We start from the raw sequence: 16,911 nt of genomic DNA, 5'->3' as shown, positions 1-16,911 counted from the left end.
TTTTTTTTTTTTGATGCAATTGAGGCTAAAGCCGAATGAAAGAAACGGAAAACAAAAGGAAACACTACAAACTAAATAAAAGCAGTAAACTAGCAAGGAACCTAGCGCGGAAACGCCACGCCTCGAGCATCCTCTTGAAGTATCCTATAGAGCTCTAGGGGAGCTTCTTCTAGGATGTCAATGCCACCACCTTGATCCACTCCTCGATTAGCCAATCAATCCGCAGCTCGGTTGCCCTCCCGGAAGATATGAACCACCTTCACAGCCCAATCATCCTTATTAATCAAAGCAAGACACCGTCTTATGAGGTGGGTACAACCACCGCAGCTACTCGCACCAGTACGAATAGCCTGCACACAAGTTTGATTGTCTAGTTGGACTATCAGTTGGCTAATTTGGAGATTACATGCTAGCTCAAGCCCTCTGAGAAGAGCTATAACTTCTGCCATGAATGCACTGCACCTGCCAAAGTTGGCTGACAATGCTGAGATGAAGGACCCACTGCTATTCCTTATTATTGCGCCTCCACCAGCTTCACCTGGAGCCCCACGAGCTGCACCGTCTGTGTTAAGGGCGTACCATCCAATCTGTGGCATATTCCAGGTGATTAACCTCTCTTGTTTTCGGTTGCTGGGTTCCTCATGGTCACCCATATCATCATGGATACTATTCCATGTCTTTTCAGAGCGAACTTTCAGGAAGGCAGCCACATCTACAGGCACCTCATTGCCTCGACCAAACACAAACATGTTACGCCATCTCCATAGCCACCAAAGTGTGATAGAGAAATAAGTGGGCCAAGCTTCCGAATCATCTTGCTCAAGGTTATGACATAGCCAGTTCTTCGGATCACTTTGGAAGAAGAGTGATGTGTGGGCTGGACCACCTGCCCTACGCCAAACACTCCGTGCTGCTGGACATTCGCGCAAGATGTGGATTGTAGACTCTTCCTCTCCTCCATATATGTAGCATTTAGGTTCATCAGTTAGCTTGCGTTTGTACCTGTTGACATTACCCATCAGTCGATCATGACATACAAGCCATAGGAAAGCACGAACCCTTTGCTGCACCGATGCACGCCAAATAGTATTCCAGATTGCTTCTTCAAATTCAGTAGTATCCTTTCTCAGAATACGAATGGCAGATCGTATTGAAAATTTGCCTTTCGGCCCATCATCCCAGTATAGCGAATCCTCGACCTCAGGGTCCTCCATTACCTCATGAGCTTGGATTAGCTTGAGGGAATCATTGTCAAGATACGGTGCAAATATGTCCCATCTCCACCCCAAGCCTTGTTCCCACATTTCTTCCACCGTAGCTCCAATCACATTGGCAGGTGGTGTGCTGGTCACGCATTTAATGAGAGGAGTCTTGGAGACCCATTTATGATCCCAAAATAAGGTTTTAGAACCATTACCAACAACTACCCTCACTCCTTCACATAACAGTTTGGCGCTTTCAGAAATACCGTTCCAGACGTTTGACATACCAGGTTTGGGTTCGAACATGTCTGAGTCACAACGACCTTTACAATATTTGAATCTCAAAACACGGGCCCAAAGTGCATTCGGTTCTGTTAATTAGTGCCATCCTAGCTTTGCCAAGAAAGCCACGTTTGCTTGTTTTGCTGATCGAAGGCCAATGCCTCCTTGTTCTTTCGGTTTCTGAAGAGTGTCCCAAGAAAGCAAGTGGACTCTTTTGGTGTCTTCATCTCCTCCCCAAATAAATCTGCGAGCTTTTTTATCAATGTCTTCGCATATTGTCTTAGGGATCTTAGCTGACTGCATAGAATAATAGGCAGTGGAAGTAAGTGTAGCTTTAGCTAATGTGATTCTCCCTGCAAGAGAGAGGTATTTAGAAAGAGTTTAGGTAATGTATTTATTTTTAAGGCAAAATATTAGTGCATATATTAATTTCAGGACAAATTGCCAAAGAACGTGAGGAGAAACTTCACCAGGACTATGGTTTTCCATATTTATTTTGAGATTAATATATGAAGTAGATATAATGATATCATTTGAGTATATGTTACGATTTATCAAATTTTTATTATTTTTTGATACTAGGCTACAAGGCGATTAATTATTATCGAAAACGGATAACCAATGAGTGTTAAATTGGTACTAAATTCCTTCATAGTGGTACATATGAAACACATGGTGATAGTACAACTTTTATTTTTCACTCCTCTGTTTCTTTCCGTTTCCGTCAATTTTTCCGTATTCGCTCTTCTTTGCGCCTTTTCGGTTACATTTTATTTGTCCCGCTACCATTAGTAGCTTGATTATTTTTGCTAAACATAATTGCAATTATTGACATATTTAATGTACGTAATTGCACATAATTGCAATTACTGACATGTTTATGGCAATTTAGTGTCGGTGTTTAACTAGCCGTGTAGATAAAAGAGGAAATGAGAGGAGGGAAGAGAGAATCGAGGGAGGGGAGAGCACAGACGGGAGTAAGAATAAAACGATAAAAAGTGTGGGAGATTTCAAACAATTACCCGTGGTGTTTATTGTTTTAACTAGGGCTATCAAAAATCTAACAGAATCCGACCGAAATCAGAAAAAATTGAAGTGACCAAAAAAAAAAATCCATTTCAATCCGCATGAACAAAATGATTCCAACAAACATTATCGGATTATACTGAATCGATTCGACCCGTTATCGATTGATGACCCGAGTTGACAACCCTACTTTCTACACCTCACTAACGTACTTCTTCAATTTGTAAATGGACATCCTATAATCCGAATCCATAATCCATATCCATATCTATTAAGAAAATGGACATACAAGCTGGGCCCATTAGAATATGGACATACAAGCTGGGCCCATTAATAAATGGATATCCGAAATCCATATCCATTTAGTAAAATGGAGTTGGGTTAGAAAGAACAGAGAAGACAACCACATGGTTATCTTGGGCACCATACAAACTCACAAACAAACTTTTATCCTCCATCTTCTTCTTTCTCTCTCATCTTCCCAACTTTACAACTTTTTTTTGTTAAATTTCTGAATTTTAATGGAAATTTGACAATCGTTTTACATTCTCTGCTTTTGGGTTTCCTGGATTTTGACTGAATGACCTCCCCATGCCTTTATTAGGTATTCCCTCTCTTTCTTTATTTATTTGTTCATTTATTTTAAGTAATTATTTTGATGCTCTTGTTCATAATTTTAAAATAAAGTTTCAGAAATTTATTTAGACCCATCAACATAAAATCAGTGTGCTTTTGAAGATTGCATATTTAATTACAGCTTTTGAAGATTGCATATTTAATTACAGCTTTTGAAGATTGCATATTTGATTTCTAGTAATGGTGGAATGGGCTACTGGGAATTTTAAGGGAATTTACTCAAGTAGAAATAATACTGTATTTTGGTTGAAATTATTGGACATTCCATCAATTTTTTATGTTTAATTTTCCAAGTTTGAATTCAAAGGATAGAACAAGTTAATGCTATGGAATTTTTTTACCTTCAGATGAACTTACAGCTCAAACATTAGGACTTGAAAGGTTGGAATTTACTCGAAATCTGAAGTATGGACTTGAAAGGTTCAGGATAATAGTAGAAAAGAGTATATTTTGGTTGAATTATGTTAGGATATAGTGCTAATTGTGCATAAATAATATATGATAAACGAATATATTATTCTTTTATATAATTTTTGATATGATTAACTCTTATTTTTACAATGCTTATATAGGTGGTGTAATTATGTAAACACCTTAAATAACTAACTTAAAAATGAATGATATTAAAATGAAATCAATAATAATTTAGTAATATCTAAATATAAATTCTTAATTTAGAGAGATTAAGGATGCTCTTTTATTTTTAACACTCCTCCTTGAAGAGCTTCCTTTGAATGCCAAGTTTTTCTCTTAATCGCTCAAAGCTTGCTTTCGGAAGTGCTTTTGTAAATATGTCAGCAATTTGTTCTTCAGAAGTACAATGGACAAGGCTGATCTTTCCTTCACTTTCAACTTCTCGGACAAAGTGATATTTTATTTTGATATGTTTTGTTTTTCGGTGAAGAATTGGATTCTTAGCTATAGCAATAGCAGATTTACTATCGCAGAATATCGTTGTGGGTTGTTTTTGAACTTCACCCATTTCAGCTAAAATTCTTCTAAGCCATATTGTCTGATTTGCGGCTGCACATACTGCAATATATTCAGCTTCTGCCGTAGATTGAGCCACAGTATCTTGCTTTTGGCTAAGCCAAGAAAATACGCCATTTCCTAGTGAAAACACGTATCCCGATGTACTTTTCATATCATCGATAGATCCAGCCCAATCACTGTCCGAATATCCAATTAGCTTCGAATTTTTATTTAGTGTATACCATATTCCATAATCCGAAGAACTCTCTTAATTGCTTGCAAATGTATTTGACTTGGTTTCTGCATAAATCTTGCTAACATGCTTACCGCGTACATCATATCTGGTCTTGTAGCAGTTAGGTATAATAAGCTTCCAATTATGCTTCTGTATTGTTTAAGATCAGCATCTTCTGAATCATCTTCTTTGCTAAACTTCTCATTTTGAGCTAAAGGAGTGGATGTTGGTTTGCTATTTTCCATCTTAAACTTTCTTAAGATGTTTTGTGCATATTTCTTTTGACTTATGAAGATCCCTTCTTCTGTTTGCTTAATCTCCATACCCAGAAAATAGTTCATTAAGCCAAGATCAGTCATTTCAAATTGATTCATCATTTCTTGCTTAAACGCTTCTATCATAGATAAATCATTCCCAGTAATGATTAGGTCATCCACATAAAGAGATAAGATGATAATGCGTGACCCATCTTTCTTTATGTATAAGGTTGCTTCATTAGGACTCCTCTTGAAACCTTGTTGAGTAAAGTAACCATCAATTCTACTATACCAAGCTCGCGGAGCTTGCTTGAGCCCGTATAGAGCTTTCTTCAATCTCAATACTTTATCTTCTTTTCCTTCCACGACAAAACCAAGAGGTTGTTCAACATAGATCTCTTCTTGAAGAAATCCATTTAGAAAGGCAGATTTAACATCTAGTTGATAAATTTTCCATTTTCGTTGTGAAGCTAAAGCAAGAATTACTCTAACTGTATCTTGTCTTGATACTGGAGCAAATGTTTCATTATAATCAATGCCAAATTGTTGTGAATATCCTTTAGCTACCAGTCTGGCTTTGTGCTTTTGAATTGAACCATCTGGATTGAGTTTTGTTTTGTATATCCATTTTACACCAATGACATCTTTGTTAGGTGGCTTATCTTGCAATTCCCATGTTAGGTTTTTCTCAATCATGCGAATTTCTTCTTTCATAGCAGCTCTCCATTGTTCAAGTTGAGAGGCTTGCTCATAATTAACTGGTTCATGTGTAACGTGACAACAAAACTCACATTGTTCTAGAAGGACTCATATATGTCTGAAATTCTTCGAGTCCTTCTAGGAGGTGATTCTGCAGAACTATCATACTCATGTATGTGAGAGTCGGGTTCATTTGAATTATTACCGGTCTCCTCCTGCGAATGTTGACTTGTCTGGTCATTCGGAGTTGGTATCTGTGGTGTAGGACGATCTTGTTGGAATATTGGTGTTGTAACGTACCTTTTTTCAATGTCATTTTGCTCCCAATTCCATGTAGCATTTTCACTAAAGACTACGTCTCTACTAACTTGAACTTTATGGGTATATGGATTATATACCCTATATCCTTTAGACTGAGAGCTATAGCCGAGGAAAATACCTTTTTCGGCTTTATCATCAAGTTTATGACGTTTTTGCTCAGGGATATGAGTATAACATACGCATCCAAACACCCTTAAATGACTTACTGATGGTTGATATCCAGTCCATGCTTCAATTGGTGTTCGACCTTCTATTGCTTTTGTTAAGAGTCGATTTTGAAGATAATACATCTGCTTCTGCCCAAAACTTGTTAAGCATTTCCTTATCCTTGAGCATTGATCTTGCCATCTCCATTACAGTTCTATTCTTTCTTTCGGTTACACCATTTTGTTGCGGTGTATACAGAACGGTAAGTTGATGATGTATACCTTCCTCATCACAAAATTTGTTGAACTCTAATGAGGTATATTCCTTTCCATTGTCGCTTCTAAGATTCATTATTTGTAAAGAACTTTCTTTCTCGACATAGTTCTTGAATTTATTAAATATTTTAAAAACTTCAGAACGATCTTTCATGAAGTATACCCATGTCATTCGAGAAAAATCATCAATGAACAAGATGAAATATTTGCTATCATCCAAAGAAAGAGTTCTCATTGGACCACATACATCTGTATGCACGAGCTCCAATTTAGTAAAAGATCCGACACGGGTACTTGAGGTGAAATGAGAAGTCCAAGCAACATTCTTTTATTAATAATTTAGTAATATCTAAATATAAATTCTTAATTTAGAGAGATTAAGGATGCTCTTTTATTTTTAACAAATTATCACTTGAATATCCAATGTGGAAGTCTTTCTTCAAGTAAATTTGTGTCTAGAATGTTGCTTGGACTTCTCATTTCACCTCAAGTACCCGTGTCGGATCTTTGACACTCAAACATGGCTACATGGGTAGGGCATTTGGACACTCTATTTTGGGAAAAAACTAGGATCGGAGTCCGAGTCACAATGTAACATAGGTCTAGGTTAGGATTTGAGGTATATAAAAAACCTATGTTGCTGAAGACAAATTAGTAAGAGTCTAGCATGTCCATTACCTTTGAGCTCTCTCTTGAACCTTTCTTGTAGGAATTGCATTATCATTTGTTTCGACGACAATTGCACAAAATACAATAAGACACTAATATGCATGCATTGTCATTAATTGTTAACGTATACTCCCTCCATTTGATTGTAATAATCATGTAGTAGACTAGTAGTAGACATGTACACTATTTTGGGATATCTAGAATGGATTACGGAGTATTACGTTTTCTAGAATCAAAAACTACCCCCACTTGTATGTAGTACCGGAGGGAGGATGGTAGAAAACAACCATTAGAGAGGGTATTTTAGGGAAATCATGGCGAATGTTTAAATATGCGCGTTTAGGAAAATGAAAACAATTCATTAGGAACAAGGAAGTATATAGTTACTTAATAGAGTTATTGCTAAATTTTGTTGGCAATATAGCCCCCTTCTGTCTAAACTGTCCCCTGTTGTGCAAATGGTATATTAATCTACCAAATGATACACCTATATTTTCATCGAGTATCATTGAATGATTGCTCCTACTTCGGCCTTTCATGATTATTATTCAACTAATCAAGTTTTTATTGGATAAATTATGACAGATATTGCTATTACACAGTCTACCTTCCAAAACAATTTGGGTTCTTCAGGGGTGCAGTCATTTATTTTTGGTACAATACCCAACTATTGCCTGTTGCGGCATGAGGATAGATGGGCATCTTTACGAAAGTCCTTACAGAATACAGGAAACTCGAAATTTAATTTAAGCCAACTTATTAAGAAGTCACATCACAAGTTCCTGGTTAAAGCTGTGGCTACTCTTGAGCCAAAGTGTTCAGTTCAAACTATAGATGAAGAGAAGCGGAACAAAGTACTGTCATTTAATGCTGAACCACATGAAGAAGATAGCGAGGAAGTTGCTGAGAGAGAAAAGTTGAGGCGCAAACGGATTTCTAAAGCAAATAAAGGAAACACGCCATGGAACAAAGGCAGAAAGCACAGTCCTGGTAAATTACTTGTAAAGTTGTGCATTTGCAGCCTTCCTAATTTTATGATTTTGGAAAATCAAAGTGATGATTACTTTGATGATGTACAGAAACTCTTCAACGTATCAGGGAGAGGACCAGACTTGCTATGCAGAACCCTAAGGTGAAGTCATGTAAGAATTATTGATTATTTTTTGTTTAGGGGCAGCTAGGAATAGAAATAACCCTGGACCCTCATTTGAATCAATCCATTTTTAGTATCTTTTTAGTAAAATATCCTGTAATAGAGAATGTATTTTGTGTTTCATTCAAACTGAAGTTTACTGCTTTGAATCCCATCATTTTACATGGAAACTCCACTTTTTTTGTTATGTAAAAGTTAGTGTCTTGGATATTGGTTGATTGTCTAGGTGTCACTTTTGATGAGAGGTATTGGTCTATACCCCTCATAGATTTTTATTTTAGAAACATAATAATTCTATCTAAAGCCTAGAAAACTATTAGAAAGATCCTAAAAAACAATAGATAAGCAAAATACAAGTAAAGGAAGGTTGGATTCTAACACTATGGCTTTGAACGGCATCTTAGACAGTTAGACCCTATATAATTCCTTCACTTGTAGGATTTGGGAAGAATTTCTTCCGTTGTTTCTTCCTTGCTTGCTGTCCTAATCTCCATTTCCTCCATTCGGACACCCCAAAAATTTAGTAAAAAACATCTAGGATTGTGATATCTTGCAACATGAGAACAGTTAAAATACGAATCAGAAAAAATCAGACAATTGCCATCTCCATATGTTTGTTAACTTTTAGTGTTTAGCAATCTTTTCAATCCTAACATTTTTCTCCTTAGTCCTTCTCTTGTTAATGAGATTCATTGAAAGCCTCTCTATATATGATAATTTCTTTTTAGCTTTCTCCCTTGTTTAATTCACATGCAGGAAATTAACTCTCTTGAATATTTTTAAAACTCATTCTAATAATGAGATTTTCCATTCAGGTGAAAATGAAGTTGGCAAACATTGGTCACTCTCAAACGTGGGTTCAGAACTATTCTGATTTCTGTCAAGTGGCTGTATATAATCTGTGTCATTATATGAATTTCTAACCAGTTTCCTTTATCATATGTATGAACTTCTTGCAGTCCAGAGACGAGGGAAAAAATTGGTGTTGGAGTGAGACTAGGCTGGCAAAAGCGCCGCGAAAAGCTGTTGCTTCAGGAAACTTGCCTCTTTGATTGGCAGAACTTGATAGCTGAATCTGCTAGAAAAGGTTTGCTGGAAGAGGAAGAGTTGCAGTGGGATTCCTACCAGGTCATGAATGAGAGATTACAGCAAGAATGGTTGGCTAGCATTGAGTATAGGAAAACAACACCTAGACCCAAAGGTAGTAAGAGGGCACCCAAATCTCTTGAACAACGGAGAAAAATTGCTGAGGCCATTGCTGCTAAATGGGCTGATCCTGTAAGCATTTTTCTCCCTTAAATTTTTTTTTTGAAAAGAGAGTTTGTGGCCCTTTCGTTGTCGTAATCTCGAGTGTAGAATGTAGTTCTTGTTCGAAATTTGACGTTTCTGTCAAAGTGTTTCTCTTCCTTGTTCAGAAGCTGATAAGATGTAGATGTATAAGGTGAGGCGAAAGTATGTTTGACTGTTTGAGGGATGTAGCTTTTAAGCAGATTGAAAAATAAGCTGCCGGTAAAATCAGTTTAGCCAAGGTTATTGTCCCTGTTTAGTGGTAAAACTTGAATGCTCGAGGGGTATTTCTTATGTATGAGAATTGCTCCCTCAAGAGCTGCCTAATCATCTCTGGCTTAAGGACTGTCAAAGGATACCCATGTCAGAAACGGGTACGTGTCCGACTCGGCTATTTTGTGAAATAATTCCATGATTTTGGTCCAAAATGAAGTGTCTGGTGTCCACACCCATGTTCGAGTGTCGAGGATCTGACACGGGTACGTGAAGTAAAATGAAGAGTCCAAGTATAGCTTAAGAGATATATAAGATGATTGGATCATACCAAATTATATATTCTCCCACGTGGAGGGTGGATTATGTCATTTCATAGGTGCGTTACACGTGGAGGTCCGGCTATTGTATACTTGGTAGGAAAGACCAACCTCTTTTAAATATATACTTCCTATTCAAGAGACGAATTCAAATAATAAAGGGACTGGAGAGAATTCTGAAAGTTTACTATAGATTAGTTAGGACTTAAGAGGAAAGGCAATCTGTATTTTGACCTTCTCAAACCATGCACTTCTTGGGTGTTAACATACAATTCCATCACCCCAGTGCTTCTAAATAGACTCTTTCCTTGAATCGTGTACAGGTAATCCGATGTATGCAGCTTTAACCATGTAGGACTTGGTCTGGTTGTTGTGTTGTTGAACATGTAGGAGTATCGTCAGATTAGAAGATTTTTTCCTGAAATACCCACAGATTGTTAGCAGAGTTTTGCAGGATTTTCATTAGTTCTTGATTCCTTCTTCAACTTCAATCATTGAGCAGATGCACTGACCTTTGCAAAAGCCAAATTCCATTTGTTTAAATGATATGACTTAGGCTTTGTTCTGTTCACCTTATTTTCACTTATTTCAGAATAAATAAGTTCAGTTAAGTTCATATAAGTATTCAGGAAAAATAAGGGTTGATCAAGTATAATTTATAACTAAAATAAGTTTTGGTAAGGTTTAATAAGTTCAGTTAAGATAAGTTCAGGAAAAATAAGTGAATATCAGGTGAATAGAACACACCCCTAGGTGTGATTATCTAAATGTGGGCTTATAATTGGGATGGCTCAAGTTCTTAAGTTCCAGTGCTGTTCAATATCTTGTTTTTGCTACCCTGACCATTTCTTTTCTTTGAGACCATGTTGTGACTTGTGTCACTTGTTTGTGGTATTATTAATGAGCACCTATCGAGTTATTTTCTTTCCGTTTAGCATGCATTCTTTTGCCTTTTAATCCTTGGCTTATTTACCTTTTTTTTTTGTAAAGGAATATCGGTCAAGGGTGACTTCCGCCTTGGCTAAATATCATAATATACCAGAAGGGGCCGAGAGAAAGGTAAGGAGAAAACCAAGTGGTAGATCACAGTCCCCAAGAACTCCGAAGAAGAAGGTCAACGATGGAGAAAGCTCTGCTTCATCTGAAACAAAGGTACACACTCAAAAACCCAAGTCGAAGAAGAGGACTGCTCCGAAATACAAGGATCCTTTGGCGAATTCCAAACTGGAAATGCTGAAGACTATCAGGGCAAAGAGAGGGGTATCAGAAGCAAAGAAGAACGAAGCCTTAGAACAAGCAAAGTGAGCACTTTTTAGAATTTTGCATGCTTTTTATTGGTGAAACTGTTCTTTCCTCTGTAATTTAGGGAATATTGTTTTTTACCACCTAAAAACATCGAAAAATTGTTTTTCCACCTAAAAAACCTAAAACTTGTATTTTACCACCTAAAAAAAATTAAGAACTTGTTTTTACCACTTAAAAATGGAAAAATAAATGAAACCGTTATGTTGGGGGCCACAGACCACAGTAACGGTAATATATTTGTATTTTCTCTTTTTTCACGATTTCAGGTATTTAACTCTCTTCTCTTCTCCTATTTCCTTTTCTTCCATGAATTCACATAGTTTTTCCTCCCATTAATTCACAAAATTGACAAAATTCAATGGCAGTAAAAAGAAGGGGGTGCAGGAGTTAAAGAAAGTCGTTGAGGGAGTGTAAAAAATTGGAGGTTAATTGAATTAGTGGGCCCCGCATAACGGTTTCATCAATTTTTATGTTTTCAGGTGGTAAAAAAACAAGTTTTAATTTCCTTTTTAGGTGGTAAAAAACAATTATTTTTGTAGGTGGTAAAAAACAATTTATCTTTTTTTCTTATATTCACGAGTTCTACCATAAAAAAAACAGGCTCCTCATAGCAGAAGCAGAGAAGGCTGCAACGGCCCTCGAGATTGCGGCAAAGAGAAGCCCTGTTGCCCGAGCTTCCCTCATCGAGGCGAGAAAGCTTATTGCTGAAGCAACTCAATCTATTGAATCAATAGAAAACCAAGATCCTTCTTCTGAATATGATACGACTACGGGCCCACAAAATCATGAAAATCCCGTCACAGATGATCATGTAGGGGTGAACGGGACTGGCACCGGGTTTGTCCAGAAAACTGATGACCAAAATCCCGTTATTGGCGCCTATAACACGCCTATGCTGGAAGAAATGGGTATGAATCACAAGCTTCCTAGTAGATTTGGAGGGTATGAATTTTCGAAGCTCGATATTGGGAGTTTTATAGGGAAAAAATCAGAGTTAAGAGAGCTTATTGATCAACAACATGTACATGAACTAAATGGTACTACCAAATTGAACGGGTTGTCTTCGCACCATCACGTTACTAAGTCGCAAAACCACGAGGAAAGAGTACCTCCGATTTCTGCAAAAACGGCGACTAAAAAGTGGGTTTGTGGAAGATTGGTTGAAGTTGAAGAAGATGAGTAAAATGCAGTATGTTCACATAGCAGCAGATTTAATTTTGTATTTTCAGTGTTTTTAAAAAAACATTCATTGATGATGATTATTATTAATACTTCAGTAGTTTTTCAAGAGTTTTGTTAGTTGCAGGAATCATGTTTGTATATGTTGTATTGGAAGAATTGATTAGGTTTAAGATAATAGTCTTTGGTAGACATCATATGATTTCACTAATTGAGTAGCTTTAATTTTGACAAGATAGAATAACTACTCTGAAACAGGAAGGATACTTGTCTTTAAGAATCTTGATCTGATAGGGTAAGCTTTCTGTCTCTTCATTGTTGACCTTATTTTTATTTATTTTAGGTCCAATCTGGAAATCAGAGTATCATTAGACTTGTCAAACGGTCAGTCGGTTTGGGTTATAATTAAAGTATTTACAGGTTTGGGTTAATTTGGGTTGGTTATTTTTGGGTTGGGGCTTATGTTGTTAATGACCCAATGCCTTTGGATTCGGTTGACCCGGCGGGTTGAGAAATTTTAAAACACTTGTTGTATTTTTATAATTAGCGTAATAAATATAATCATATCTCAAAAAATATATACAAAATATGTGCATATGACACCCAAGTTCCTTTGTAGTTAAATTTAACCATAAACTGACATACAAGTCAAACCAAAATCATATGACACCTAATACCAGTAACAATATTATGCTTAGAGTATGAACAATTGGTAAGCAACAACCTTTGTTGCTTTGATTTGCTACATCAACTTGTCGAACCAAACTACAACTTCTCACAATGTTAAACTACAACATTTTTTTACTTTGGTGGATCCCACATGTATATTTTTACTATCTAATGAGGTTTTGGGGACCACTTAGGATGCACTCCGTACAAACCGAGCTACAAAATCGCATTTTGAGCATTTGTTGATCTTGTAGCTCCAACTATTTAGAATTTGCAAGCATGCCCTTTTTGGCAATAGCCGCTAATGCTCTTAAAATTCGCCTCAATCTCATAAATACAACCATTTCAATTGGTCAAGTTTTGGTCCATTATTTTTCGGGTTGTTCGGTTCGGGTAAAATAAGGTTATTGTTCTCTCCCGGCCCAGTAGTTCCGACTCTCTATTTCATCTTCAGTGCCATTGCTTTTGGGTCACAAATTTTGGTTCAAGACCCAATATTTTCAGATCGGGTTTGTATTGGATTTCAGATCACGCGTTATTTTCTGATCAATTTAGAATCAGGGTCCAAATCAGGTCGATTTTTGACATGCCTTCTGTATACCATGCATGAGCCCCAATACGGAATGGCTCATTTACCTAATGGTTTGTTTTACTTGGAGGCAGCAGTAACATGTATGGATGAACACCTCTTTTTCTTTCTTTTTTTGATGCAAAAATGGACACCTCGAGCAGTCTGCAATTGACAATTCTACGCATATATAAGTAGGTCTGATGAGTCAAAAAAAAAGTAAAGTTCATGATGGAAAACGTACTCTACAAGCTAAACTCATGATTTGTCACCAATTGAGTTTTAAGTTTTAACCATATGATATGAGTATTTCATAGTGACTGCAGTGTTATGTTTATCTAGGCTTCCAAATTCCCAGTTTTGAGGTAAGTTCACGGGGCCTGTTTCTGTGTTACACTTTACTTCCTCCCTTTTTATAAAGTTATTATTATTTATTTATGAACTCCAAGGAATCCAACAATGTTTTGGCGTAGTGGAAAATATTTCACCTTCCAATCAAAATGTTGAGTTTTCCTTGCTGTCACTTCATTCTCAAAGTATCTAACCTGTTAAATCGAGTTGGGTTGATTAGTGCAGGATTTAGCCTGATAGGCACTTCATCACTTTATCTTACCTTCACACACACACACACAAATCCGATTTAACTTTTAGCCATTAATTACTATCCATTTTCGTAAATGACATCATAACAAAATTGATATTTTGCAAACGTGTATTGAGAAAATCTTACAAATCTCACATGAATACATGATATTTAAAAATACTCAATACTTGACTAGGATATTTAAAAATTATTACTTGACCAATTTTACAGCAGGAAAAAACATGTGTTATTCTTGATATACAAACTTTTATATAAGGTGGTATTACACAAAAGATCACATTGGTATCATATAAGTTAAGCACTGAAACCAATTAATTAAGCTTTGAAACCAATTAGTTAAGAAATGAAACTAATTAGTTAAGCAATATAAATAATTAGTAAAACAATGGAACCAATTAGTTAAGCAATTAAAGTGGTCTTTTTGATATGGCGGTCTTACACAAAAATTGTCGTTCTTGATATTTGTTATAGTACAATATAATAGATTAATGTCATTCAAGCGATTGATTATCTGTTAGGCAATTACCGTCCTACCCTTATTAAACACTAAAACACATACTATTGACTTTTTTTTCTTTTTCTTTAGGGAACACACTATTGACTTTTGAATAAGGAGTAATATTAAATTCAACAATGAACATTCACTTGCATGATTGCATAATTGCATATTTCCATGTTAACCTTTGAGACTTATTGAGTGAAAACCATCACTCCATTTTCAAACACAGAGAGAAAAAGAGAGAGAGAGAAAATGGGAAAAAGATTTACCAACTTCCGAATTTCCCGCGTAATCCCCACCTTCCATTCTTGCCGTTCTAAACACCCTTCCACCCTCCCAACTAATCCCGTCCCTTCATTCCTCCACTACCACCACCACCCTCCTCCTTCCACCACCACCACCACCACGTTTCAACAACTAACCCTCTCTACTCCGTCATCATCACGCTCCTCCATCACACGCCACGTGTCTTCCGCCATACGACGTCACGGTTGTTTAAGATCACATTCTTCCCCTGAGCCCAGTCACACTGAATCATCATCAACAACTCACAAGCTAAAACTACCTTCAAACTGGCACGTCATATCTAATAATTACGACTCTACCCCTCCTCGTCGTAAGATTTACAACTCCGCCGCTTCCGATACTGATCATGACAACGACAACGACAACGACGTCGTATTCCTCCCTCCTCCACCACCGACGAAAATCCGAACCACCAGTAGGAAGACGATGATAAAGACACGGCGGCGGCGGAGGAGAAACTTCCAGAATAAGGATCGGAATGGAATCAGTACTTCTTCCGACAGCGGCATCTTCAGCGAAGACGACGACGATCGCGAATCTCCTAGCCCTAGAATCATCCACCGCCACGTCAGCAAGTCGAAGGAGAGAGAAAACTCAGAAAAGTCGAAGAAAAACAGGAGATCGTTTGAGTCGACGACGCCGGCGAGACTATCGGCGTTCATGAGGAAAATGGCGCCGTGCAGGGAGGTGGTGGCGGACGGAAAAGTGAGAGAGAGTTTCGCGGTGGTGAAACGGTCGGAAGATCCGTTAGAGGATTTCAAGCGGTCGATGGCGGAGATGGTGGTGGAGAAGCAGATGTTTGAGGAGAGAGAATTGGAGGAGTTGTTGCGGTGCTTTCTCTCTCTAAACTCGGAAAATCACCATGAAGCCATTGTTAGAGCTTTTACTGAGATTTGGGAGGGCCTATTTTGTCAGTCCGTACAATCCAATCCAAGATGCATGAAGGGTGACGTACTTGATGAGTAATTAATTGATTTAGTAGTACTTCGTATTAATTAGTATGAATATTTCATGTGTTAATTGTAATTAATTAATTAAGCTAAGGTTTTTAGATCTTGAAATTATGATAACAACTTAAATTAGTTTAAGTGTTATTAAATGTTTGTTTAGAATCTTCTTTTCGATCTTGACTTCCATAGCTCACTAGCTAGACTTTGACATGGTGGTGCATGGTGGTGCTCCACCACGGAAATGAGCAACAAATGATGTATGCAGGATTCAATCTCGCAGTTAAGCATTATCCCTCAAAATTTATGAAATTAGAATAGTACGGAGTAATACCTCTGTTTTATAAAGATGTTTACATTTACTATTTGCATAAATATTAAGATAAAAAGTACTCCGTAGAAAAATTGTTTGAATAAGATAATAAAATATGGATGAATTAAGATAAATGTGTAAAAAAAATGGATAGGTGTTAAAAAAAAGAATAAAGTAAAAGAAAATGAATGAAATCTATATATTATACTAAAGCACAGTTGTTTTTTCCTTCACATGTATTTTTTTTTTTTTTAAAGTTGAGTTGTACAATAAATTCTTCTCGGAAATAGTCATACGATATTTAAAGTTGAGTTGTACAATAAATTCTTCTCGGAAAAGCGTAAAGATCATTTTAAAACGGAGGTAGTAAAGAACATTTTCAATATCGTATGACTATTTTATCAATGAACTAATTTTTACCTTAAAAAAAAAAGTGTTATATACAGTATTTTACAACTTGGTTAACGAGCATCATATCATTTTTGTAGACTTAGCTTGTAACGAAATTCAAAAGTGGAGTCCCCACATTATTGATTATTAGTACACCTTTAATTAAAGTTACATGACTAGTAGACCGGTAAAAGTTAAATTGATCTAATTTGACCATTCGAGTATTCGTTACCTATACTTTACACATTACTACAATTCGAGTATTCGAGTATTCGTTACCTATACTTTACACATTACTACAATTCGAGTATTCGTTACATATACTTTACACATTACTACAAAATTACAAAGTTTGTTACCCTCGTTTAATTTAGTACAACATGAATCCACTAATTAAAACATAGTACCATTAAAATTAGTAAACGTACAACTTTCCC

General features: G+C 36.6%; 2 protein-coding genes across 2 annotated transcripts; both read left to right on the top strand.

The window, feature by feature from the left end:
- Positions 1–2,923: 2,923 nt before the first annotated feature.
- On the top strand, positions 2,924–12,370 carry LOC110791628 (uncharacterized). The gene is made up of 7 exons (XM_021996395.2): positions 2,924–3,114; positions 7,307–7,711; positions 7,801–7,853; positions 8,690–8,727; positions 8,834–9,152; positions 10,685–10,995; positions 11,600–12,370. Exons 1-7 carry the CDS (start codon positions 3,102–3,104, stop codon positions 12,180–12,182), a joined length of 1,722 nt encoding a protein of 573 aa, XP_021852087.1. The 5' UTR covers positions 2,924–3,101; the 3' UTR covers positions 12,183–12,370.
- A 2,328-nt stretch (positions 12,371–14,698) lies between these two features.
- Positions 14,699–15,954, top strand: LOC110791614 (transcription repressor OFP7). Its single transcript, XM_021996367.2, has one exon. The coding sequence runs from the start codon at positions 14,771–14,773 to the stop codon at positions 15,788–15,790; it is 1,020 nt and encodes a 339-aa protein (XP_021852059.1). The 5' UTR covers positions 14,699–14,770; the 3' UTR covers positions 15,791–15,954.
- The last annotated feature ends 957 nt before the right edge of the window (positions 15,955–16,911 follow it).

This window comes from Spinacia oleracea, chromosome 3 (genome assembly GCF_020520425.1).
Source record: "Spinacia oleracea cultivar Varoflay chromosome 3, BTI_SOV_V1, whole genome shotgun sequence".
In the NCBI taxonomy this organism is placed as follows: domain Eukaryota; kingdom Viridiplantae; phylum Streptophyta; class Magnoliopsida; order Caryophyllales; family Amaranthaceae; genus Spinacia; species Spinacia oleracea.
This window is presented reverse-complemented; position numbering and strand designations above follow the sequence as displayed.

What these genes read in the sequence shown, in the direction of transcription:
- LOC110791614 (XM_021996367.2), top strand. Translation starts at nt 14,771, where the DNA reads ATGGGAAAAAGATTTACCAACTTCCGAATTTCCCGCGTAATCCCCACC.
- LOC110791628 (XM_021996395.2), top strand. An exon ending in AACATTGGTCACTCTCAAAC is followed by an intron (nt 8,728 to 8,833) that starts GTGGGTTCAGAA and finishes AACTTCTTGCAG; the next exon opens with TCCAGAGACGAGGGAAAAAA. An exon ending in GAAGCCTTAGAACAAGCAAA is followed by an intron (nt 10,996 to 11,599) that starts GTGAGCACTTTT and finishes TAAAAAAAACAG; the next exon opens with GCTCCTCATAGCAGAAGCAG.